The sequence below is a fragment of the Natrix helvetica genome (genome assembly GCF_964273705.1).
Source record: "Natrix helvetica genome assembly, chromosome: 1".
NCBI classification, from domain to species: Eukaryota; Metazoa; Chordata; class Lepidosauria; order Squamata; family Natricidae; genus Natrix; species Natrix helvetica.
This window is the reverse complement of record NC_138548.1, coordinates 251,847,177-251,875,137: the sequence shown is the minus strand read 5'-3', so window position 1 is coordinate 251,875,137 and position 27,961 is coordinate 251,847,177. Positions and strand designations below refer to the sequence as shown.

Below are 27,961 nucleotides of genomic sequence, written 5' to 3'. Positions count from 1 at the left end.
CCTCCACTAATAAAGTTGTGATAAAATATCGAGTTCAAATAAGACCACATTTCCTTCTTGGCATCTTCCAGTTATATTGAAACATTTCTGAGAATTCTCAAGCAGGGCAATATCAACTCCACCTTCTCCGCTGATCTGAATTTGAACAAGATTTTGTTGTGGGGGAGGGTTAATACAAACCAATGAGCCACTGGTTTGCCATCAATGGCTTCAAACCACAGAATCCAATTCTGGAACAGTTGAACTTCATTAAAATGTTAGTGTTGCATTTCACTTGAATAGTAGTTCACTCATATTTAGTGACCCTTGAACTAAATTAGTAACACTGAATAGCTTTATTCTATTGTGACTAATAAGTAGACAATCAGTATTTCGGGGCACTATTTTTTCTGACTCTGACTCTTTTAGACCCATCTACATTTTGAGTTGGGATACTGAATGTCCTTCTCCTTTGCATTGATGAAGTGTTCCAGATGTTATTTCTGTGAAAACAGTCCATACAATCAATCTGCATTCTTTGTGCTCCATACTATGGGATGATTAGAATGGAAATTCTGCATTCTCTTCTATTAGGTCTCATTCAGTTTGATGAAAGAAAAGTTACTTTAGAAATTATCTAAAATCGGGGGGGGGGGAATTAAACTCTCACAGGTGATGGTACTGTGTTCATTGAGTCCGTTGGTCACCAAGAAATGTGTGAGAATGTTTTCTCTGTCCTTGTATAAATTTCTTTCCAGAGCATTGCAATCTTCCATTTCATCAATTTGAAGCAAAAAAGCTTGAGGGGAAAAAAACTCCCTTTGAGATTTTTCTATAATACTGCTGCTACAGATGGATTTTGATTTTGAAATGATTTTTTCTTCCCAAACAGAAATTGGTTGAAGTCAACTACTCGATTTTTTTTTCCACAAATTTGACAGAAATTTTCAAAATGTCATTTGGACCTAGAAGGTATGAGAGCTAACTCTGCCACTGCAGTTTGGGAAAATATCCATCATTTATCTTGCACAAGAGCTGTATTATTTAGTTGTACAATTCCTATTTCGACTATTACAAAAACCCAAAATGATAGCACTGACAGAGACATAGCTGCGCACAAAAGTAGCAGTACGCACTAAATGTTATACTAAAATATATTGATATATTTTAAAAAATATTCTTATCTACATATAGAGATATTATGGTCAGCTTATAGTGGCATTCCCACCATGTAAGAACTGTGAAAATTAAGCAATTCCATCTTGTATTATCATAAAAGGTGCCAGTAACCTTGCTAATGGACTGGAGGCTCCTAACAATGATTTCCATTATAAATAGACATTCCAAGGGCAAGTTTAGAATTAATTCAAGGTTCCTGCTAACAAATAAATGAAGACCATTTCGTCCTAACATTCAATTATTCCACTGCTCCAAGCTGCAGAAGGACTTGGAAGCCCAGTGAAACGAAATAGGTCAGGTATGTGGCTGAGACCACAGATACTATATTTACTTTTTTTAAGTCTGGGGTGCAGCTGGGTACTATACATAGCTGCTTTTGCTCAAAGGACTAGGCTACAGCTTGTGGGCTGCTTTTCCTTTCCAAAAATGTCTACACGTTTAATTAAACTTCTGGAATAAACCAGTTGGCAGGAGACACCACCTTATCGGCGGGCTGACTGCTTGCTTTCCAAGTAAGTTATTAGCTTTATTGCAGAACTGTAGTTGGATATCAAATGGGATTAATGTCTGTAGTAATTGCTTTTTGGCCTTTTATAATTATAAGAGGAAATACATAAGTGGTTTTTTCCTCTACTCTTCCCCCCTTTTTTTTCTCCTTTGCATTGCAATAAATGAATGGACTACTACATGTAAGCTGTTTATAGTATAAAGCAAGCAATCAGGAAATGAATATAATATGGATTTAAATGGATTTGTGTAATAGTCTTGATTTTACAAGATAAAATCTTATAAAAATGGTTTGATTTGCAGAAACAAAAAATAGGGTTTGTGCAGTTTTGAAAATCTCCATATGCATTGACAGATGCTAAATAAATAGTCAGAATGTGTAATATGTTACCAATTGTCTTGCTCACTGACCTCTGAGTAAGTATATTTTAAAAAGAAAAATAAATCTGTGTGGCATATACAGTATGATGGACCTTCTGTGTGACTTTAATGTGTTATCTTTTTTGTTAGGTGAAGATGGGCATTTGGGCTATTCTATTCCTTCCACTGCTTGTGGTTGGAATTAGTGGAATTGTATACATTTATCGGAAAGTTACTCAGCTGATGACAAAGTCTGCTGTGCGGAGCAAAGTTGTAGTAGTCACTGATGCTCTGTCTGGTGTGGGCAAGGGTAAGAAGTGCAGCAAATATTTGTGTGTATGTGTGTGTGTGTGTGTGTGTGTGTGTGTGTGTGTGTGTGAGAGAGAGAGAGAGAGAGAGAGAGAGAGAGAGAGAGAGAGAGAGAGAGAGAGAGAGAGAGAGAGAGAGAGAGAGAGAGAGATTGATTGCAAAAATAGGAAATTTCTCCTGAAAATGTTATGAATGTTTACCTTGTGGAGACATCCAGGATTCTAAGAAGCATTCATAAAGGAAAACGTGGAAATAAAAGGAACATAAAATGCTCAGAAACCAGTATTATAGACCAGTCAAGGCTTCAGCCCTGTAAGTCAGTAGAGAAGCCATATAGATATGTACATTTGTGCAGAAAGGGCCTTCTTAAGTGAGCATATTAAGATTTTCTCCAGATTACTCTATTCTTATTTATCAACAAATTCCTTCCTATAGAACACAATCTGTATGTCCATTTGCTCAATCTGAAACATTGCCTTCAAATGGTCTGTAAGCATTCTGAACCTACTTAAACACCTTGGAACAAATTACATTGTCTGCATAATTACAAATGTTGCAATTGAAATAAATTAGAGAAAATAAATATAAACCATGTGGTATGAAGACACAAGAAGAGGAGGAGAAAAGGGGACTGAGTTGTGCATTGACAGTGTATTGACAATTGATCTCATGTGCAAGAAATTAGATCCTACATTGCTTTGTTGTTTTGTTTGGAGCCAACTTTCAGAATTCCATGTCATTAAAATTACTCACACTTTGCACAAACTGCAAAGTGCAATAAAAGCTCTATTTATTTTGAGACCTGCATCCACTTATATCTCTTACGATGCAACTATTGAACAGTCCATTAGAAAGAATAGTACTTAGATCTACAGTTAGTTAGAAAAGTGCCCCCACAAACACTATGTCTTAGGAGAGAGAAAAAAATCTATTTTTAGTTAGCTAGCTGTGCTGTAATGGTGAGAACCATTTGCACATACAGGACCTATGAAGTGGCAGCAATATGATATAAATAGCTTATTTCTGTAATCCCTAAATTATGCACTAGTGGTGAGTTTTAAGATCTTGCACCAAGCAGTTGAGATACTAAGGGTTATCTTGAAGCAAAATTATTGGTAGACCTTGTGGTGAAAACTTTGAACTTGCAGCCCTGGTTTGGTGAATGGAGAAAAATCAGAGCCACAAAAAATGTCAGAGGAAGGAAAAATGATCCCTCTTGTGGAGATATGCAGGAGTTTTGCTGCTCTGCTGCCTCTCCAGAGGGTGGGGGAAGGAAACAGGAGATGTCAACTGAGAAATCACCAGGGTCATGTGCACCATTGGCAAACAAACTAGGAGAAGTACCTCAAGTGATAGGACAAGACAATATGACATTTTCATCCCCAATAGTGAACTTTCCTGAACTCTTGTGTTTACTGGAGCTGGACCAGGATGCAGAGTGGAAAATCTAAGAAATACCTTATAAAAAGGTTGAGATCATTCCAAATTGCAGACAGATATCCTAGTCTATTCTATCAAATTGGTTAACTGTGTTGCCAGGTTCCCCCTAATATAGTGCATCCTACAAGAAGACTGTGGTAGGTTTTTTAAGAAAGGAAGAATCTGTTTTAAATATTTTGTGCTTATTTCCACATAAAGAATCATATTGTGGCTGATTTTGTGCAACCCACTAAATTTAAAATTGTATTGCTTAATTTTAACCCTGTGTTGTGGTATACCCAGGAAATCAAGTTAATTCAGTAAAGTTTGATTCAGTTAATGATTTTACTCTGGGTTTTGCCCAGAAAACTCTTCATTCTTTCCAAAGCTGCCCTTTTCTCTCTTTTTCTGCTAGACAATATCTTTTTTTGGTTTTCTCTTCCATGTGGCATTTCATTCTGGAGCTACTGAGCATGCTCTGTTTATCCTAAGCTATTTCTCGTGGGGATTTCCAGGGATGGAATCCTTTCTTTCAATCACAAGGGGACAATCACTGCAACCATTATCAGCTCATTCCCCTTTGGGGATGCTTGCTACTGATATACATTACTGAAATGCATGGAAATGTTGGCTTCCCAGCCTTGCCTTCCTAAGGTGGTGTGGAGAGACCTTTTCTATGGAACATATTTCCAGCAATTTATTTCCAAGCTGGCAATAGAGGAAGATAAATCTTTTTCATCACATCTGTGTGGAAGATGCCAAGTAAACAGAAACAGAGCAAAAATTCTGCTCTGGAATCTCTCTGCATTTCTATATTAAATGGGGAAAATTAAATAAGTCACTTGTTACCTCACCCAGCATAGACATGCAACAGGCTCCTCTCCTTGCTGTAGCAATGTGATTTAGTTTATAGTTAACTGAGAGAAATGGATATATAACTCCTGTAGCTGCAGGCCCCTAACTAAGCAGTTTCAGGTTTGATGACTTCTGATGATTTCATTTAACTTTTTTTTGCAAATCTCTCTCACCGCAAAGGATCTCCTCATTGGAAGCATCATGACTTCCTTGTGTTTTCATAACGATAACCCAGCCACAGAGGTCCTGGGTTTTAGTGATTGCTCTCAGTTCCATGCACAAGACTTCATAGAGTCCATTTATAAGCAAAGGCAGGTACAAATATGTTTTTTAGGTAATGTCCAGATTATACATTTGTCTAACCACCCACAAGATCAGTAGCTGAAATATAAGCAATTGCACGGGGAGGAAAGTTTATCTGTATGCTAATGGTGAATGTGGGAAGAATATTTTTTTCTGTTGTTAAGGTGGAATGAATGAGAACAGGTATACTCTATTATAATCCCAAAAAATTGAATTATCTCTTGGTTTATCTTCCAGAATGTGCACAAGTATTTCATTCAGGAGGAGCAAGGCTGATTTTGTGCGGGAAACACCTGGACAAATTAGAAGTTCTCTGTGATGCTTTAAATAGTGCGGCTGATCCTACTGCAGTAAGACTCTTGTATATCCTTAAAGATTTATATAAAGGCAAAAAGAGAGAGAAACTTGATCTAGTATGGCCAAGCAATTTTTTCAGGGTTTCTGAATGTTCTGAATTGAACATTTCTTCCCAACAAATTAATTACTCACAGGGCCAATCCTACCATAGGCAGAAGTAGGAGGGAGGTTTTCTTGCCTATTTTCATCTTACTTGAACAAATATGGGCAAGACACTGTCTCCTCTGCCTTCCTCAAAATATTTATTGGACTTAGATGCAGAGAAGGAAATTGCTGGCTCGTTGCTTGTGTTGAACTAAAATTCACTTGCTACTCAAGCTCAGGAAGGCAAATGTTTCCCTGCTTCTACTATAAAGGAACATGAGGGATCAGCCTAAATTTAAGAAGGTAGATAAATACAAGTGCTTGAAAAAATTATAGGACAAAAGAAAACACATGAAAGCTTATAAGACTACATTCCAGCCTTCCTCAGTCTGGAAACTTCCAGAAGATTTAAATTATAATTTCTACCATCTCCACCTTTGGATAAGGAATGAAGGCAGTAGTGTTCTAAGAACTTAGTTTTTGAAATAGTTGGAATGCTGAAGAAGGCAGTTAAAAGATTAACTTACTGTCCTATGAACAAAGGCAAATTATGAAATTTGATTCCGTTCCTTTAATACTCACATGCAAATAAGTAAGATATGGACCTTGTGTCATTTATGTATTCACTTGTTTATTTATTTATTAAACGTATAAGTCAGCGATGTTGCCAAAGAGACTCTGGGCAGCTTGCAATTAAATGATGGCATTTAAGCATAGCCCAGCATAGTCATGATAGCACAATGCATGATTTTGCCAGCTTGCTGGAGAGGCACTTGTCTGAAGATAGTAGGAACCTAATAAAATGCACAAGTAAACAAATAAAGCCATTAATCACTAATCTTGTTCATGTACAATAATAATAATAATAATAATAATAATAATAATAATAATAATAATAATAATAATAATAATAATAATAATAATAATAATATTTAATGCTTCTAGACCGCCCCCTCTCCCGAAAGGGACTCGGGGCGGTGTACAGTTCATACAAAATACAAAATATACCAAGCTACAATAAAATTAAATATGTACAGTTGACAATTGACATGGAGGAGGTTAAAATGCAGTTAAAAGAACTGTACAAAGCAGATATAAAATAAATTCAAAACCCCTAAAAACAAATACAGCAAATTAAAAAACCCCTAAAATAACCAGATATAATACATTTGCCAGGAGGGACAGTTGAATTATGCCAGGCCTGCTAATCGGGACAGGTGGGTCTTCAGTTTTTGCCGGAAGGAGCGGAGGTCAGAAGTGGTTCTAATGTCGGGGGGGAGGTCATTCCAGAGGGTTGGGCCCATCACAGAGAAGGCCCTACTCCTCGGCGTCGCCCGCTGGCATTGCCTAGTGGACGGCACCAGGAGAAGTCCCTCCCTGTGTGAGCGTATTGGCCGCAGGGATGTATGTGGGAGGATGCGATCCCGCAAGTAACTAGGTCCCGTTCCATGGAGCGCTTTAAAGATGGTAATCAGCACCTTGAAATGCACCCGGAAAACCACAGGCAGCCAGTGCAGCTCGCGCAGGAGAGGTGTTACGTGGGAGTACCTCGTACTCCCCATCACAGCCCGCGCGGCTGCGTTCTGAACTAACTGCAGTCTCCGGGCGCGTCCCAAGGGCAGCCCCATGTAGAGAGCGTTGCAGTAATCCAGGCGGGACGTCACCAGCGCATGAGTGACCATGCGTAGGGCATCCCGGTCCAGTAGGGGGCGCAATTGGCGCACCAGGCAAACCTGGTGGAACGCCCCCCTTGCCACGGCTGCCACATGGTCATCCATTGACAGCCGGGCATCAAGGAGGAAGCCCAAATTGCGCGCCCGTTCCACAGGGGGCAATTGTTCGCCCCCTATGGCCAGCGATGGGATCAGCTGGCTGAACCGAGGTGCCGGTAGCCACAGCCACTCAGTCTTGGAGGGGTTGAGTTTAAGTCTGTTGTCCCCCATCCAGACCCCGACGGCCTCCAAACACCGGGACATCACTTCGACAGCCTCGTTGGGGTGGTTTGGAGTTGAAATATACAGCTGAGTATCATCAGCATAGAGGTGATACTCAACCCCAAAACCACGGATGATCTCACCCAGCGGCTTCACATATGTGTTGAACAGGAGAGGCGAGAGGACCGACCCCTGTGGCACTCCACAAGTGAGTGGCCTCGGGGTCGACCTCTGTCCCCCTGTCAACACACATTGCCTCCGGTCGGAGAGGTAGGAGCCGAACCACCGCAAAACGGTACCCCCGACTCCTATCCCCTCCAACCGGCGCAATAGGATACCATGGTCGATGGTATCAAAAGCCGCCGAGAGGTCTAATAGGACCAGGATAGAGGAACAACCTCTATCTCTGGCCCTCCAGAGATCATCAACCAACGCGACCAAGGCTGTCTCTGTGCTGTGCCCGGGTCGGAAGCCGGACTGGCATGAGTCTAGATACTCGGATTCGTCAAGGTGTCGTGGAAACTGCTGCGCCACCACATTCTCTACAACCTTCGCTAGAAACGGAAGGTTGGAGACTGGACGATAATTAGCTAGCTCCATTGGGTCGAGTGAAGGCCTCTTAAGTAAGGGCCTCACCACCGCCTCTTTCAAGGCGGTTGGTAAGGATCCCTCACCCAATGAGGCATTCACCAGGCCCAGCAGCCAGCCTCGGGTCACCTCCCAAGATGCCAGTACCAACCAGGAGGGACACGGGTCCATTAAACATGTGGTGGGTCGCAGCCGTCCACGCAACCTATCTAAATCCTCGGGGGCAACAGAATCAAACTCCTCCCAGGATGGTCTCACAAGACTCGCTGTTGGCGGCCCGTCTGGTCCACTGAGTGGGGCCCATCCGCTCCGGATCTGAGCGACTTTCTCCTGCAGATATTCCCCAAATTCCTCTGCTCTGCCCTGTAAGGGTGCTCCCTGTGTCCTCTGTGACAAGAAGGAGCGGGTCACCCTAAACAGGGCGGCAGGGCGGTTATCCGCGGACGCAATAAGGGTGGCGCAATATCTACGTTTGGCCGCCCTTAATGCCACAAGGTAGGTCCGTAAGTAGGATCTTACCTGTGTTCGATCAGATTCGGAGCGTGAGGACCTCCACCTGCTCTCTAGACGTCTCCTGTGGCGCTTCATCACCCTCAGCTCCTCGGTATACCAAGGAGCCCGGGTGGATCACTGCCGCAGGAGAGGTCACAAAGGCGCAACCCGGTCCAAGGCCCCAGCCGCCGCCCTATTCCAGGCGGCCGCTAGGTCCTCTGACCGAGCGCGGGTCAGGGCTACAGGTAATGGCCCAAGCTCCGTCTGGAACCTATCCGGCTCCATCAGGTGCTTGGGGCGGTACCAGCGTGGAACGTCTGGTCCCGCCTCCTCGCGGTGGGGGGTAGCGCCAGGGAAGTCAAGCCGGAGACATGAGTGATCTGACCATGACAGGGGTGTAACAGTAAAATCCCCTCTACCCAGATCACTCGTCCACTGCTCAGATACAAAAACAAGGTCCAATGTGTGGCCTCCTTCGTGTGTGGGGCCCTGAATTAACTGGGTCAGGCCCATGGCTGTCATGGAAGCCATGAACTCCCGAGCTACCTCAGACGCTGCTCCCGTCGACGGCAGGTTGAAATCCCCCAAAACCACAAGCCTGGGGATCTCAACCGCCGTCTCCGAGATCAGCTCGAGGAGCTCGGGCAGGGCTGCTGATGTATAGCGAGGAGCCAAGTATACAATCAGCAAACCCAACTGCCTCCCTGGGCCCCATTTCACACCAAGGGACTCACACCCGGATATCTGAGGAACAGTGAACTCCCTCGGCTCTAGACCTTCCCGTATAACTACCGCCACCCCACCACCCTTACCCAGGGCCCGAGGCTGATGGAATGCACGGAAACCTGGTGGGCACATTTCCACGAGGGGTAAACCACCCTCGTGGCCCAACCAGGTTTCTGTTATCCCTGCAAGGTCTAGCTCCCCCTCAGAGATCAACTCATTAATGAGGGGGGCCTTGTTGGTTACGGACCTTGCATTGCAAAGCATCAGCCGTAGGCCCGGGCTCTGTAGTTCCTGGCCACCTAGGTTGCGGGGGTTGGTGCAAACGACCGGGCATAGCCAACAACCACGGTCTCCCAACCGACCTTGTGATCTTCTCTTGTCCTCGCATCCCCCCCTCCCCGCGACCGTTGTAATCAAACAACCCTCTATTGGAATCACTTGTTCCCTCTCCCCCCCCCCGCTCCGCTCACTTCCTTCCCGGACTCACCTGTCCGTCTGGCACTGGCACTGGCGCCTCTCCCGGCCTGGTTATCACACACCCCCTCCCTGGAACCCCTTAATAACAATAAAAAACTTCTGGATAAAAAGCCCCTCAGCCTCCGTTTCTTCCACCTCTCGGGGTTCACAAACCCGTCATCAAGGCAGGCCCTTGAGAGAGCCAAGGGCCATACCTGCGAGAGAGGGGCCTCCCGCAGGCGGAGCAGGTCCAACCTCGAATAAATAGTTCGTTAAAAGTCCAATGGAATCAGGATGCTAATAAAGGTTGATAGAAAGTTGATAAAAGTTCATAAAAGTTGATGGCTAATGAGTCGGGGTCTTAGAGGGAGAAAGGAGATGTTAAAATATTTAGATAGAGAAGAAGGGGTGGGAATGATCGAATACCCCCAATTACATAAAATTGCATAAAACGACGCAGGTGACCACAAGGTGAGAGATTGTTCAAGGTGTTCAGGATGTTCCAGGGCAGGGTGACCCAAAAATGGGAGATTATTCGCGCTGGTTCAGGGTGGTTCCTTCCTAGAGGTCCACAGAGACTTACAGATTAGAGTTTGGTGTCCCCTGCTGGCGTTGACAAGGCCTGGGGGGGGGGCATAGGGGCGTTGGGAGCAGACAGGGTATGATGGAAAAAACAGCAGAAGTCCAGGCAATGGCGACCTTCCTTTCCCTCACCCGCCACCATAGCCACCTCTAGTTGGTCTCTCCCGGCTAACTCACCAACTCCTAGCCATAACTTGTTCTCCTTATTCTCCCCCCCCCCCCCCGGTCTTAGGTTAGTTGCCAGCAGCAATGCAAATCTCTTGCAAGTCTCTTGCGCCTCAAGCCTCACACCCATCTGTCCTTTTTTGGTTGTTGTTATTTTGTTGTTGTTCTCTCCAGCGCTGTTCATGCCAGTATCTTTCACCTTGCACCATTCACCCTGGGGCAGCCCGCAGTCCATCACGCTGCGTTCCGCTCCGTGCTGCTGTTCCGCTCCGTGTTACTGTTCTCGCTGTAGCCACCATTGCAGCCCCGCCTTCTCCTCGCTCCAAACAGCCTTCCTTCTATTTCTATTTCAGCGCTCTCCGCGCTCTCCGCCAGACTCCGGACTCCTCCGACCACCCTGGCAGCCCAAAATGGGCTCAAAACAAGTCAGGGTGGACAGGCTATCAAACCCTCGGGCCTCAGATGGCATGAGGTCCGGCAGCAGCCCTAATCCATCGGGGAGCTCCGCGGCGTTCTCCGGAGCTCAGGAGGCAACCGCCATCACCGGAAGCTCCTCCTCCTTCCTCAGTTGCCTTCCAGCTACTGCTTCCACCATGGGAAGAGCAGAAAAGATACATTAAATAAATAAAAAATACAATAAAAAGATACATTAGGAATACAGATCATATAAAAATACCTACCTAGAACAAGCATATCTTACAACTGAATAACTCTTAGGGGTTAAAGGATGGCAATAGATCCATGATGGCAAACCTATGGCATGTGTGCCAGATGTGGCACACAGAGCGATCTCTCTGGACACACAAGCTGTTGCCTCTACCATGTTCTGTTGTGCCAGCCAGCTGGTCTTCATGCGCGCAGAAGTGCCGGAAACTGGAAAAGCAGCTGCCTGGTGTGCATGCATGCGCTGGGAAGATGATCTTCCGCTTTCCAGCACGCGCATGCGCACCGACCACCTGGTCTTCTGGTTTCTGGCACACATGCACACATGAAGACCAGCTGGCTGGTGCGCATGCACATGCCAGAAACCTGAAGATTCGCCAACACTGCAATAGACCATAGGCTGTAATATACAATTTCAGAAAAATATAGATTAATATTCAGTATTTCAAACAGTATTCAGGACATACAGTGCAAATATTGCAATATTTTTAGTGTTAGATTAAAACTAACTTGTTTCCCAAGGCAGTTTAAAGTTAGTTTTATTGTCTCTCTTTGCAATTGTATAAGTTTGTTACCTCAGAGTATTGTCTTATATAATGAATGATCACAGGTTTTATTGGATGTTACTGGAAAACATCAAAATTAAAGTCAGTCTAGTTTGTTTTTAAACAATGAATGAACGATGCTGCCTTACACTAAAGAGCTAGTGCACATAATTCACATATTTTTTCCGTACAAATAATCACAACCAGTTATTTCCAGATTTAAGGCCAGACAATTATATACACTGATAAATAGGTGATTCTGGATTAAACAGAGTACTACCAAATTTTAAAAACTAATGCTTTTTTCCTAAGGAACTGTTACTATTTATACTTTTAATAGATGAATTCTACTTCATCTTTGGGTCTGATTGCCTCCTACATGGTCATGGTCATCTGATAAACCCCATTTATTCTACTGTGAGTCATATGACTGGGAATTTTGGGAGCAGAAGATCCAGAAATAGACAAAAATCGGCAAGTCACCAAACTGGGCAAAGTGCTTTATTGCCTCTAGGAATTATCCTGCTCTTTTGTGTTGTTTATGCTTCAAAAAGTACTGGGATATCTTTGTTTTATAATACAGTAACCCTCAAACCCTCCTTCTTTTGTAGACATTTACACCGAAGCTTATCCTTTTAGATCTCACGGATGTAAACTGTATCCAAGATGTAGCTAAAGAAATCCTGGATTGTTATGGATGTGTGGATATTCTCATTAACAATGCTAGCACAAAAGCCAAGGGGACAGTTCAAAACGTGTCACTGGAACTCGACAAAAAGATCATGGATGCCAACTACTTTGGACCTATAACACTCACCAAAGGTATAAAGAAGACTGCCTCTCTTATCTTATTATGTTTTAGGGATACAGGGAGCCCTTGACTTACCACCATAATTCTGTTGCTAAATGAGGCATTAATGAAGTGAGTTTCGACCTGTTTTACAACCTTTCTTTCCACAGTTGTTAAGGGAATCATTCAAATGGTTAAGTGAGTAACACAATTGTTAAATGAATCTGTCTTCCCCGTTGACTTTGCTTGTCAGAAGGTCACAAAAAGTGATCAGGTGGCCCTGGGACACTGCAACCGTCATAAATAGACGTCAGTTGCCAAACTGAGTTTGGATCATGTGACCATGAGGATGCTGAAACCATTGTAAGTGTGGAAAATGGTCACACACTGCTTTTTTCCCAAGCCATTGTAATTTTGAATGGACACTAAATGAACTGTTGTAAATCAAGGACTACCTGTACTATATATCTTTGCTCTTGGAAAGGAAGGAATCTTTAGTAATTTTATGTATATACATATAACAAACTATCTCAAATTTATTTCAGTTTAACTGTCATGCCTTTCCCCAGATAATCTCCACCCATATAGAGCTCTACCCAAATCTTCAGAGAGCCTAAGGCTCTCTGAAGGAAATAAAACATAACTGTAGGGCAGCATGCTTTAATTTCTGATAGCTGTTTCAACTCTTACTAGATTTGACTCAGTGTCGTGTAACTACTTCAAATACCTCTAGTGACTGTAATCTATCATTTCACATGGAAAAGTGGAGGATGGGGACAGAATTGGAAGTGGTTAAATAAAGAAAAATGAGGTAGTAACTTTAGCAGCTTGTGCTTACATCTGCCCTGATTGCAAACTCGGATGCATTTTGGAATTATTCCAAAGACTTGCTGAGTTTGATGAGAGATTTATTAATGAAAGGGATTTGGCAGAATATTGCTTGCTGGTAAAGCATTTTCCCCTAATAGTATATGTATCTAATGACTGGATTGCTGGGCTCAGCCTTCCTGGAGGTGTTTACTGTAACGGGTTAGATGCCACTGAGTCAGCCCTGACCCCTGGGGACTGTATGGAAAAATACCTGTGTCATTTTAACCTTTCTCTGGTGATAACTACAGCTAAAACAACAACTAAAACCAATCCAATCCATTCAACAAGTCGTTCAATTGTTGACTGATTGATAATCCACAGCTCTTCCATGGACCTTCCAATTCTAATATTAGCCATCTCTGGGGATGTATTAGTTACAATAAAAGGGAACATACAAAGGGGTTTATGTGGTCCAAAATTGCAGTCATCTTGTTCAGCAACATTAGCCTCTGTCCTAGGCATCCACAGAGTTTTGCAGGGAATGTCACTCCATGTGTACATTCTGAGACTGCTATGTGCTGCGGAAGCCAAATAACATGTGGTTCTGGATCCATTGGAGGTGTCTGCATCCAACTAACTAAATGAAGCTTCCCTTCCTTCAAAAAGACTCTACTCAACACTTGGGGGTGGGCGGTGGGCGGGGGAGAATCCATAGGATCTAGCTTATACATTTTGGTTAAATGTAACAAGAATGTCTGAATACACCAGTTCAAAAGCTGGGATTCATTCTATGTGCTCTTTGTTGCAATTCCTCATCCCATAGCTACATTGAGCACATTTACACCTTCCCCAATACTAGTCTATTTGCCACACGCCTCAAATATTTATGTGCTATTAACTAATCTCTGAAGCAAGAGTCTGACTCTTGGGAACTCTATTTTGGAGTTCAAGAGGAAGTGAACAGCATCTCCTGGTTTGGTTCATTAATTTTTCACTAACAACCTTCTGTGGACAATTTTGTTGCAGTTTTATGTCCTGCTTCTGAGGTCCTCAAAATGGTTTGAAATGAATACTAACTGTAGACCCCCAAAATAATTATGATTCATCTGTGTTTTTGTGAAAAAGTATCTCAGATGTGTGGTACAGTCAAGGTTAGAGAGATGTGGTTTATCTGGGAAAAATAAGACAGTGAGGAAATATACTGTATAAACTCACCCATTAGCTGTTGGACATCATACAGTATCACTCACCTTTTAAAGGCTGCTAGTTCTCAGATTACAGTACATCCTGGCTGTTTCAGATTGTATCTTGCCTGCATGTCCTGCCAGATTAATAATGTGCTTCCAGATCACATGGATCTGACTCAAATTTAGATCATAGTACATTTCCAAAGGTTTATTCTAATATATTCACACAATGCTTTTGATTGTCCGTTCCTCCATCTGCAATCCTGTATTTCCTCTACTGCACCTTCAACTTTCTTCCCACTATAGAAACTCTGTTTTAAAAGGCAAATGCAAGATAAATTCAATGGGTTTTTTAAATTTCTAGTGATATGAATCCTCCATCTAGAAGCATCCCAAAATCCTAAGTAGCAATTATAGCGTGCAGAGATCTCATTCTAAAATGAGAAATGATATGGAGTTTCCATACAAAGGTTATGTCTTATATCTGTCTCAGAACACAAACTCATCAGTTGAATGGTGCTAGTTGCCAACTAAAGGAAGAAAAACCTCCACCAGGTTTGCAGTCTTCGGAAGACAGTTCCTTCCTACTTCCTGTAGTTCTGCATTGGGTAGACAGTGTATGTTGCCTTTCAGCAATAATTAGTTGAAAGGGTCTGTGATTGGCAGTTGACAAGAAGATTGCAAAGGAGAAATGGACTAAATTAGCATGCAGTGGGAATTGTTTGCAAACTGAATGATCTATGGCATGGCCAAGCTCATTGTTTTAAACTGAAGGATGGATATATGGTTGGTTGTATAATTATTTACTATGTGTAAAAGAAAATATAGAAAAAAACCTTAACTGCAAGTAGCATGAAATGTCCAGAGTCACTTTATAGGGGAGATGGGTGGCATTAAAAAATGATAATAAAAATAACTAAAACGATGAAACCATGATCAGTAATAGGTTAATACCACAAATAGGTTAGAGAGGGACAGTATACTTTGCATGCATTTCGTAGAGTTTTTTTTTTACAAGACCATTCTTAGAAGTGGATGGCCCTTGCTCAAAGGTCATAATCTCCAAATTCTCCATTTTTATTTACTCAAAAGATGTCAAAGAGGAAGTACTTTTAGCCCGCCCCCCCATAAACCAAGATATTTAAAAAATGGACAGTATAGTCACTGCTTGGATTAACTTGTAAAGCAGGCTTGTTAATGACTTTCAAGTTTTAGATGACATGATTCATCCTAATAGTGATTGACATAAATATTGTGCAAGGAAAAAATACTAATCTTCCTGAGTGGGAAGCAATTACTTCTACTAAAAAAAAAACAATTCAAAAATACAGACTTCTGATGTTGCTGTGATTAGACACTAATCTATTTACCAAAAAAATAAAGACAGAAGCAAAGTTAGGAATTGTCATTTTTTAAAATGTTGTTGTTGTTGTTAAATTGCTAAACATTTTAAAAATGCACACAATGAATTGCATTATTGTTACCTGGATACCTAATGGCAGAGTGAATGTGAAGCAAGCCAGCTCTGCAAGATAGCCTAGCATTATTATGCCATACTTTCAGGCAGGGATAAATGGGATATTACTTCCTACAGCTGCTATGGTTGAGAAACACTGTCTGTAAGAGTTATCCAGGACTGTTATTCAGGTGTCTGCCATACTATTTTAAGGGAAATGTAATGAAACAGTTGAAATTAATTGTAGTATAAAGCAAAGACTCTGACAAGCTGAGCTCTGGTAACTACATGGCTATATCCCTGCACTTTTTAGAACCTTGATATGGAAATAATTTGCTGTTGCCTTGTTCTGTTTTTATTATTTATTCCCTAGATAGCCTATAATCATAGGACTTATTGATAGTTTCCCATCCAAGTATGACCCAGGTCCAAGCCTATTTAGTTTTCTGGCCCACTAGATTGCAGCAATGTTCATTCACAAAGAACTCGAGAGATTTTTAGGGTATCTCAGTTTTTAAAAGATTGCAGATTTTCTTTTCCAACCTATTGAAATGGGGTCTTTTCTCCCTTTGAGGAAATCTGGGTGTTGAGTAGTTTTATTGAAGATATGGCTGCTTAATATCTCATCTCATATTGTAAAGATGCATATCTTTATATGTATATTCAATCTCTTGTTCAATCTCCCAGAAGAAATTAGATTAATTGGCATTACATCGATGCAATACAATTCAAGGAAATTATTTATTTCTTTATCAGATTTATGCCCTCCTTTCCCTCCCCTCCCCAGGACATTCAAAGGAATTAGCAATTACCTAATTGCTTTTTAATTAATCAGAAACATTTCTGCCTTATCTGCATTGATCAGTAATGCATTTTTATTCATTCTAGACACAACATCAATTGCTATTTTAGTATCTACCGTAAATAATTTTCTCAGCTTTTAGTTCCTGAGGAATCGAGGAAGGTAGAAAAAAATTGTCTGAAACCTGAGTTTACCACTGAAAAATGCATATATAGCAAAAAAAAAAAAACTTTCATGGTTTCTATATAGTATAATGTAAGCTGATATCATACTGTGATCCTTTCATTTGCTATTGGTTTAGTGGATCAGGAATTCGTATTTTCATTTCTGTTAATGTGAAATGATTTTGTCCTCCCATTTTGTTTTCCAGCTTTTCTTCCCAACATGATCTCCAGGAGAACTGGTCAAATTGTACTAGTCAACAATATCCAGGGGAAATTGGGTGTTCCCTTTCGTGCAGCCTGTGAGTTTATGAATCCAAGTCGTTATTTCTTTTTATTTCTGGGCAATTAGAACAATATGAAACTTGAGGTCTTCCAATTAGAAGACCACTGGAGAATCTTAAATATTTTTGAGATTCTCTGAATCTAGCTGTTATTAAGAGAAAGACAAAAAAACTTTAGTTTCACCAAGTAGGAATAGCCTTCAATTCTCTACCACATGCTATCTTCAGTGGTCTTCCATATTTGTCAGAAGATACAGATGGACTTGATCATCTGAATCGATGTATTCCTCCATGTTATTACAGACAATGCCACTGAACAATCTTTTCAGTCATCTGAGTACTCCATCTGATGTAGGCAAACAATTTGTCTGATTTTGATTAGATGTACCATATAAACTATAGGGTATGGTGTAAACTCATGTCATTGTGGCTTACTCAATGAATCATGATTATACACAGTGCAGCTTGATGTATGAACCTTGTTATTACCTTCTACTAGTTCCTGCCTTTTAAGAAATTATAAAACTGGTAACTGCTGATAACTTTGATTATATATGGGTTATTGGATTGGTGGGAGGTTTTTTTTGGTTTTAGTCTTTTTGTTGAAACGACCTGAGATAATAGATAGTTTAAGAAGTACTTAAGGGACTTGTGGACAGTCTATCCCACATGTCCAGCTGTACACAATGTCCTTCTCCCACCAATGAATCAAATTTTACAAAAAGCTGGCAAATGTATTGTTCTTACTAAATACAAATCAAGGTAGGGAAATAGATTCCCTTGGTTTTATATTCCCTTCCACCAAACATCACTCTCTGATGTTTGGTGGGAGGGAATCCTCCTCCTTAATATGGGATAAGATAAATTATTGTAAGCAGATGCTTGGAATGGCAAGTTTAGCCACCTGTCAGATTACTCAATTGGTAGACTCTGGGAAGGGCATGGAGAGAAACAAGAGGGAGATTAGATGAAGCTCCTGGTAAGAACAGCTCCTCCTCCACACCTCAGAACCATCAGATGAGGAACCAAGGAGACCAATATTGAGTTTATGGCCGATAGCCTCAAAGAAGGAGCCAATGAGATGTTGTGATTGACCAGTACACAACAACAGTTACTAGTCTGACATCTAGCTTTATCCAAATAGAATGGAACAGAAAAATACCATCACACTCCCATGAGGTATTACAAATAACAATGGTAAACTGCATGAACACTGCAAATACAATTGTATAATATTGGTTCTAGAGACGCTGAATAATCAGATGATAGTCCCAGCAGTTGTGTATAGGTCCTCAGGAATAAAAGTTGTGAATATACTAAACAACTACAACACCATGTGAACCAGCAATATCCAGATGACAGAAGGCTGTCTGTCACCTGCTTTACACTGACCTTCTATGTGGCAAAGGGCTAGCACCTTTTTAAAGCATTGTTTATGTACTCCAAGACTCAGGTTGAGCATTCTTTCAGGAAGAGCTAAACCTGCGTTGTAAGGAGCCAGCATAAGACATGACAAGTGCTGCAGTAAGCCTTGGTTCAGCCTTATGGAGTAAAATGTTTTGTGGAAGCCAGGCTTCGAGCCTCTTCAGCAGCCTAAGCCAAAAGAGGCATGGGAGGTAATTTCCAGCAACAAGAAGCGGGGGGGGGGGGGGCGCTACCTGAAGCAACACAAAGAAGCCAATGAGACCCAGGCAGATCCCAACTGCTCATCACATTACCAACCATATCGCCAGTGAACTGTGGCAGGACAAAAACTGTTTAGGAAGACAAAAGAAAACACGGTTTTGAAAACTTGTACAGTGAAGGATAATATTAAACTACCTCAGATATGGGCCGCAGATGAAAGGGAAGAGGGGGGGGGGGGAAGCAATTACCAAGGTCTATTCATGGCATGAAGAAAATGAGGAAGCACCTAGAATAAGTATGTTTTGTAACAAACATGACTTATATTTTATTCCTTTCTTAGTATAGGTCTGTGATGGCGAACCTATGGCACGCATGCCACAGGTGGCATGCGAAGCCATATTTGGTGGCACGGCAGCCACCAGCTGATTTTTCACCCTTCCAGAGGGCCAGGGGAGGCCATTTGCGCCCTCCCTAGGCTTCAGGAAAGCCTCCAGAGCCTGGCAAGGGGTTCCACGCACATGCGCAGGGGTGCCGTGTGCGCAGGTGGGTGGGAAGGATTGAGCGGGCAAGCACATGCACGATGGCACACGCACACACACAATTTTGGCACACTGTAAGAAAAAGGTTCACCATCACTGGTATAGGTAATCAGATGAGCTAATGTGGATGAATGGATGGATGGATGGATGGATGGATTTTTGAATGGATAGGTATTTGGTATAATATGATAGTATGTTTCTTGCATGAATCTTTCCCTTTCTCTTAGATTCTGCTTCGAAGCACGCTGCTCTGGGATTTTTTGATTGCCTGAGAGCAGAACTGACGGAATTTGGTGTTTGTGTCAGTACTGTGTCTCCAAGTTTCATATGTTCTTATCATAATCAACTGCAGCCTAAGAACTGTGAAGGGGCCTCATGGAAAAGTAAGTCATTCACACAGGGATGAGGACCAGAACACAAGCAAAATTAAAAAATAAAAATACCCATGACAAAAATGATTTAGGCACATAACTTGCTGACAAAATTCAAATCACCAGTCTTTGGAGATTTAAAATACATTCCCTTTAAAGAATCTACTGTCATCAAGCTTTGATATTTAAGAACCATGAGTGATTATTTGTAGTTAGAATATAAGGCAGTTCGTTAACTAGAAGCATAAATTTTTGGTTTCAAAAGTAGGGAATGCTAATGTTAAATCTTGGCATTCATATATATGTATTTTTCTGTCCAATTAGTAAATATGGTCAAACCAGTTGTAAAATATTTACAAAAGACATTACTACTTGTTCCCAACACAGAAAAAAATACATTGGCCATGAACCACTACTGCATCATAAGTAACAAAAGGCCCTTTAAAGAAAAAAAAATGACTTTTCTCTGCCTTTAAAATGTAGAGTTAAAAGTAAGGGAGAATACATTCTTCATTTTGACATACTGGAGCAGTTTTAACATTTTTTTAAAAAGTTCTGAGTCTTCTTTTTATTGTGTAGTCTATTAAAAGCAACAAAAATTAACTATTCTCCTTGAAAATATTTCACCATTTTAAGATTCCTTTCAGCATTTTTATTTATTCAATACAATACAATACAATACAATACAATACAATACAATACAATACAATAGGAGAGTTGGAAGGGGCCTTGGAGGTCTACTAGTCCAACCCCCTGCCTAGGTAGGAAACCCTATACCGTTCCAGATAAATGGCTATCCAACATCTTCTTAAAGACTTCCAGTGTTGGGGCATTCACAACTTCTGGAGGCAAGCTGTTCCACTGATTAATTGTTCTAACTGTCAGAAATTTCTCCTCAGTTCTAAGTTACTTCTCTCCTTGATTAGTTTCCACCCATTGCTTCTTGTTCTACCCTCAGGTGCCTTGGAGAATAGTTTGACTCCCTCTTCTTTGTGGCAACCCCTGAGATATTGGAACACTGCTATCATGTCTCCCTTAGTCCTTCTTTTCATTAAACTAGACATACCCAGTTCCTGCAACTGTTCTTCATATGTTTTAGTCTCCAGTTTCCTAATCATCTTTGTTGCTCTTTTGTGCACTCTTTCTAGAGTCTCCACATCTTTTCTACATTGTGGCGACCAAAACTGAATGCAATATTCCAAGTGTGGCCTTACCAAAGCATTATAAAGTGGTATTAACACTTCACGTGATGTTGATTCTATCCCTCTGATGATGCAGACTAGAACTGTGTTGGCTTTTTTGGTAGCTGCTGCACACTGCTGGCTCATATTTAAATGGTTATCCACTAGACTCCAAGATCCCTCTCACAGTTACTACTATTGAGCAAGGTACCACCTATACTGTACCTGTGCATTTCATTTTTCTTGCCTAAATGTAGAACCTTACTCTTTTCACCATTGAATTTCATTTTATTAGATAGTGCCCAATGTTCAGTTTGTCAAGATCCTTCTGTATCTTAAGCCTGTATTCTGGAGTGTTGGTTATTCCTGCCAGCTTGGTGTCATCTGCAAATTTGATGAGATCCCCATTTATTCCCTTATCCAAATCATTGATGAAGATGCTGAAAAGTACTGGGCCTAAAACAGAGCCTTGGGGTACTCCACTGCATACTTCCCTCCATGTAGATGCAGTTCCATTGAGGACTACACGTTGAATGTGTTTGGTCAGCCAGTTACTAATCCATCTGGTAGTGATACTGTCCAACCCACATTCTTCTACTTTATCTAGTAGTAGGTTATGGTCTACCTTATCAAATGCCTTACTGAAGTCCAAGTAAACTATATTGATGGCATTTCTTTGGTCCACTAATTTTGTCACTTTGTCAAAGAATGCAATAAGATTAGTCTGGCATGATCTGTTTTGGACAAATCCATGTTGGCTTTTGGCTATTACTTTGTTTACTTCTAGGTGTTCACTAATTCATTGCTTGATTATCTTTTCCAGAATCTTTCCTGGTATTGAGGTTAGGCTGATAGGTCTATAGTTTACTGGATCTAATTTTTCCCTTTTTTGAAGATGGGAACCACATCAGCTCTTTTCCAGTCCTCTGGCACTTCCCCGGTGCTCCAGGGTCTCTGAAAGATATAGTTCAGTGGTTCTGAGATCTCATCTGCCAGTTCCTTCAGAACCCTGGGGTGTAATCCGTCCGGTCCTGGTGATTTGAACTCATCTAGGGTAGACAGATGCTCACTTACCATTTTCTTCCCTATTTCAATTTGTGTTCCTAATCTGATTTTTGTAGTGCTGTTTTTGATAGGTTGGACTGTTTTATCCCTTTGTGTAAAGACAGATGCAAAAAATGAGTTAAATAGTTCTGCTTTCTCCCTGTTGCTTGTCACCTTCTTGCCACTTTCTCCCAGCAATGGACCAATTGTTTCCTTAACCTTTTTCTTGTTTTTAACATGTTGGAAGAAGCTCTTTTTTTTGTTATTTTTTACTTTTGTGGCAAGCCTTTCTTCATTGTGAGCCTTAGCTTTCCTTACTTCATCTTTACAGGCTCGGGCTATTTGCTGATATTCTGCCTTAGTTATGTCCCCCTCTTTCCACTTTTTATACTTAACTTTTTTGTCTTTCAATTTGTCAGAGAGTTCTTTATGTAGCCATGCTGGTTTCTTTTGGGAACTCTTATTTTTTCTTCTTCATCGGTATTGTGCTAGACTGAGCTTTTGTAATCTCATTTTTCAAAATTTCCCAAGCTTCTTGAGTTGTTTTCCCCTTGAGGATTCTCATCCATGGAATTCTTCCCAAGCTCTCTCTAAGTTTATTGAAATTAGCTCTCTTAAAATCCAAGACTCTAGTTTGACTTTGTTCTACTACTTGTGTTTGCATAATGTACAATTCCAATATTGCGTGATCACTTGCCTCCAGGGTTTCTATGGCTTTAACACCTTCTATAATTTCCTCTCTATTAGTGAGAATTAAGTCTAATATGGCCGATCCCCATGTTCCCTTCTCTACTTTTGGGGAAACAAAGTTGTCTGCTAGGTTCGTTAGGAACCTGTTGGATCTTCCACTTGGTGCAGAGTTTGTTTCCAAGTTGATGTGAGGGTAGTTAAAATCCCCCATTACTATTGTGGTGTGCTTCCTACATGCCTTAGTTAGTTGACTAGCAAAAAGTCCATCTACTTCCTCTGCTTGGTCGGGTGGCCTGTAGTACAGACCTACGGCAATGTCATTTCCCCCTCCCTCAACTTTAATATTGACCCAAATGCATTCATTTGCAAGATAGTTCTCCTCATTGTGAATTCATTTTCTTTGATATAGTATTTTCCCTTCATTCCACCAAATTTCTTTCCTTCCCTGTTCCAGAGGTAGGTTCCTACCGGTTCAGACCAGTTCGGCTGAGTCGGTAATAACCAGTGGTGTGTTTCAAATTTTTTTAGTACCTCTTCTGTAGGTGTGGCCTACTTTGTGGGAATGGCTTGCCAGTCATGTGACTGGGTGGGCGTGGCCAACTTGTAAAATGTGTGAAACTCACTTAACAACACTCTTGCTTAGCAACCAAAATGTTGGCTCAGAAACTCTGGCATTTGTAGCACGTAAGTCTTAAAGCTGTCAAGTTACAAGACCCTTGCACCCCTAACCCTTTAGAAAAAAAAACCCAGGGGTGTTCAAACTTGACAGCTTTAAAACTTGTGGACTTCAATTCCCAGAATTCCTCCTCTCGCTCTTCATCTTGATGATGTGCGGACGTGCGGGGGGAGGGAGCTGGAACCGGTTTTAAACGGCACTGTAGATTTGTGGAACCTCTTCTATAGAAGAGATTAGAACTGGCAGGAACCCGCCCCTGGTAGTAACTCAGCCTGCCACACCCCCGAACCAGTTCTATCGTTGGGGCCACCATCTTGATTTTCAGTTCTGCGCATGCACACAACAATCTTCATTGCAAAAATGTATTTTTTTCCTTTTCTAATGTTGTTAGAAAACATTGCGCAGACCTTTTAAGGTACTTTTTAGGTGTTTGGCATGTGCGCGAACAAAGCGCGCACATGTGCACACAAAATATTTTGTGCACCGAACCGGCAGTAATGCAAGCAGCAACCCACCCCTGCCCTGTCCCCAGAATGAGCTTCATATTGTCTTTGAAATGAGACAAGACCATGCACATAGCAGCTAGTTATCTCTTTTAATACTTTCTTGTTTGCCCAATTCTCAGACTTCTTCCGAAAGTCAGCTTATGGTGTCCGCCCAACAGAGGTAGCAGAAGAAATTCTACGGACCGTTAACCGGAAGAAGCAGGAAGTGTTCATGGCAAACCCCATTGCAAAGGCAGCTGTTTATATTCGCACTTTCCTCCCAGAGATATTTTTTGCTGTGGTTGCTGCTGGAGTGAAAGAAAAACAGAAAATTGAAGTTGAAAACTGATTGCATCAAGTTCATTTCCCTTGGTAAAAGGGTTATGCCAATTCTCTCTCGCAGAGGCTAGAGATAGGCATCTTGGAAGTATGTTGTATAAATCCAAATGAAACAAACAACCCCCCCCCCCAAAAAAAACAAAGTTGTGTTTAAGGATCTGGAGGCAGTGGAATAGGATATGGCTTTTTCATCTATCATTAAAAATGCACTGCTGGGCTATGAAAGAGATCAAAATACATTTTTTTCAGGGTGCCAAGTGAGTCATCTGAAATGGGGCCACTAGTTTCCTGGACAATTTGCTATTTCAAGAGACTTAATAGAAAGCATGAATTGTCTGCGTGTTGGGTGAAATGTTCAGAAAAGGCGTGAAGATCAAGAGAATTGTAGACTAATAATGGAGAATGAGGAATGTCAGGAATAGGGGAGAATTTGAGTGATGGACATGTGGAAAAGAAATAGAGAGTATAGGAAGAATATAAGGTTCTGGTTTCACACCAGAGTGCATGGATCTTAGAAAGGAGATTGATTTGACATTTGGGAAATTCTCACAGGAAACAGAAAAAGGTTTCATAGCCTTTGCCTTTTTGTGTGGTTAATTGAACCTTTCAAATCTGCAGCAATGCTTGGTTTTTATAGCTTTTAGTTCTGAAAAATTAAGCAAATGCCTGGAGTGGGTATGAAACATTCCATGTTTCGAAATGTTGCATTGCTTTCATTCCACATGGGTAGATATGTCCAGTTTGGGGCAACTGCATCACTTTTTTAAAAATACATGTCCTCAAGATAGTGGTGGGGAGCATATGATGAAATGCTTATCATGATGCTATGACATACATTTCATGGTTTACCTGCTGGTGTCAGGTAAGACACCAGAACACAAATGTATAAGAACAGATTATGTATCATAATGTCGGCATGCTGTATTGTCATTTTTATATAACTTTGACTTGTTGCAGGCAAAGCACCAACCACCACTGGTAGATTCATGTCTTTGATGAATATTGACACTGATCTTCTCACACTGCCTCCTTCTCCTCATTCAATGCTACAGGTTCACAGAAATCTCAAAATGTAAAGACATTACAGCTCAAAACACAAAAGTATATTTTTGCTTAACATTTTTATCTTTGCTGTGCCATTATAGTAATAGTACAAAGGCGGCAGCAACGCTCAAATTATCTCAGAAAGGTACTCCACCTTGAATTTGGAATTAGGGACAGGCATCACAAATTCCAAGTCTTCTCTAATGTTTCAAAGTAGAATAGATTGTGAATGGATACTCTGATGAGGCTAGTTATAAATTCAGTACCTTGCTAAGCCTCCAACATCTACATTGACTGGTTATACTTATGAGGTGGTATGAAATTTAATCGATCAGATGATCAAACTATGCAGTTTATTGGGTTTTAAATTCTCAAGTGATATTTGTTGTGCTGCACCTTTCAGTCAGGCCCCCAAACCTGGACTGTAAAAAAAGGGGAAAAGGCACTAAGCTAGAAATAAGGAAGCTGTAAATTCTACTCTGGCCTTAGCCATGAAAGTTGACTTTAGTCCAGCCACTCTCTCTCAGTCCAGCCACCTCTCAGGGTTATTGTTGTGAGGAAAATAGGAAGATGAAGAAGTATTGTGTATGTTGACCATCTTGAGTTACTTATAAAGTAATAAAGACAGGATTTTTAAAATACTGGATAAATAAAATCAAGATGAACACTAGAAATCTCCAAAGTATTAGTGTTTGCTACATGTCTTTATTGCCATCTAGTGGTTTTTAGAATTTTTGGAGCCCAATTGGAATACTTCTGCAGCATACAATGTGTTCTGGGTCTGGCTTGACTTGCATTTTCCCTCAAAATAATTGTTCCCCACATAAGCCTATTATTTCCCCTTCTGCCCCCACCCCACCATTCAAACAACTCTTGTCGTTCGCAGGCAGCATGGCCCATAGTAGCTCCAATGGGGTGATCATGCAGGAAGTTTAGTTAGGTTAGGGGAAGCTCGAGACGGAGATAAAAACAGTAAAAAATGAAGGTAGATGAGTGAAGTCAATCAGGAGGTTTATAGCTAGAGACATTTTTTTAAAAAAACTGGAGAAAATAGGCACTAACTTGGTTCAGTTATTTTATACAGCAAATCTATGGAGGTTCATCTTAAGATACCCAGGTTGGGAAAAGTGGTCTATTTACCACAGAAATGAGAATGCTTATATTCTTACTATCTGAATACGTTTTGTAGAAAGACTATGCACACTTCTGCGAGTGTGAGGATGTCCATTGCTACAGAAAAAGTATGGGAAGTAAGTGGGAGAAAATTTACTCCTTGTGAAAGTGCTGCATATGTGCCTGAATGAGAGGGGGGGGGCACTGAACTGAAAGATGGCTGCTGTTAGGGTTTTATTTGGTGCAATGTCTTGTGATGTTGGCTCCCAAAGAGTTGTGCCTTTGGGAGATGCCTTCAATCTTTCTCTGCTCCACTGCCTGTTTATTTCTCTCCCAATCACCACTTGACATTTTGTTATTCTCATCAATAAAAGCAATTGAAAACACATTCACTGATTTAGAAATAGCCATGAGGGAAACAGTGGATTAGCATACTTAAAGTTGTGATCCCTTTTCTTCCACATTTCAGGGCTAACAATCTTGCCTTGGGGTGATATAAATAAAACTCCTGTTTGAATAATGTCTGTGAGTTCCTTTTTCTGCTCTGAGTTGCATTTCTGCTTTTGTCATGCAAGTTTGGTTGTTGCTAGTAAAATGTCTCAGGGGTGTTTTTATTTTATTTTCCTCTTTTAAACTGAGTGGGTCTAACATAGTAAAAAAATGGTTAAGACTGGAGCTAATCTAAGCTCTAAAGGGCTGCCATATCGGAACTTAGATTATGAGCTCTGCTAAAGAAAATTAATCTCTGAAACCCAACCTGCCCCCTCCAATTCCTAAACATGGGTAACCATCAGCTGTAAGATCAAATTGGCTGGGCTAATTTTAATGGGCAAATAGAGTCCTGAAAGTAACTTGAGCCAAGCAATAAAAACCTTTATAGGTTAAGCCTACAGAAAGCCAATGCAGAGCCCATAATTGTCATATATTTCCACTGGTGAGCCCTGGATTGTATATAGGCTGCTGCATTTTGAATCAATTGAAACTTCCAAGTGATTTTTAAAGGTGGGCCCATGTTGAATGCATTGCAGCAGTCTAAGTAAGCTGTAAAGAAAACCTGATTCACTGTAGTTAGGGCCTCAACTGGAGTCAGGTAAAGGCTCTGTTAACCATGCCTTCTACCTGTTATTTCAGCAAAAGCTACGATTCAGATAGATCCCCAAACCATAGAGCTTCTAGTCCATGGGTCATGCTACCATATTTAGCTACCCAAGAGCACCAATGGGCAAATTATAACACCAAACTTGCTAGCATTTAATTTTAGATTGTATTCTTACATTCAAACCTTCACAGCTTCTACACACCAAGACCTCAAGAGTACAACCATATACAATACAATACAATACAATACAATACAATACAATAGTAGAGTTGGAAGGGACCTTGGAGGTCTTCTAGTCCAACCCCCTGCCTAGGCAGGAAACCCTATACCGTTTCAGACAAATGGCTATCCAACATCTTCTTAAAGACTTCCAGTGTTGGGGCATTCACAACTTCTGGAGGCAAGCTGTTCCACTGATTAATTGTTCTAACTGTCAGGAAATTCTAAGTTGCTTCTCTCCTGATATGACTCAAGTAAAGATGTAAAACTGAGTATCATCAGCATACTGATGGAATTGAACCTTAAAATGACAGGTGATCTCTTCCAGTTACTTTATGTAGATATTAAATAGTAGTGGGAAGAAGACTAACCCCTGCAGCACTACAGGGGAACAACTATTTAGCCAACATCCTCTTTCTTACCATATAGTCCTGGTGATACCAGGATTTGTCTGCTATTAAATATGTGTCAAAATACATCTAACAAAATCCCTAAAGAATTTTAAAGAACAATGTATAAACTGATCCTGAGATTCAGAATAA

At 41.1% G+C, this 27,961-nt stretch overlaps 1 protein-coding gene across 1 annotated transcript; it reads left to right on the top strand.

Annotated features, from left to right (window-relative positions):
- Positions 1–1,533: 1,533 nt before the first annotated feature.
- On the top strand, positions 1,534–26,621 carry DHRS7C (dehydrogenase/reductase 7C). The gene is made up of 7 exons (XM_081936558.1): positions 1,534–1,670; positions 2,176–2,335; positions 5,149–5,261; positions 12,115–12,325; positions 16,919–17,011; positions 19,386–19,541; positions 23,746–26,621. The coding sequence occupies exons 2-7, from the start codon at positions 2,182–2,184 to the stop codon at positions 23,952–23,954; spliced, it is 936 nt and encodes a 311-aa protein (XP_081792684.1). The 5' UTR covers positions 1,534–1,670; positions 2,176–2,181; the 3' UTR covers positions 23,955–26,621.
- Positions 26,622–27,961: the final 1,340 nt, after the last annotated feature.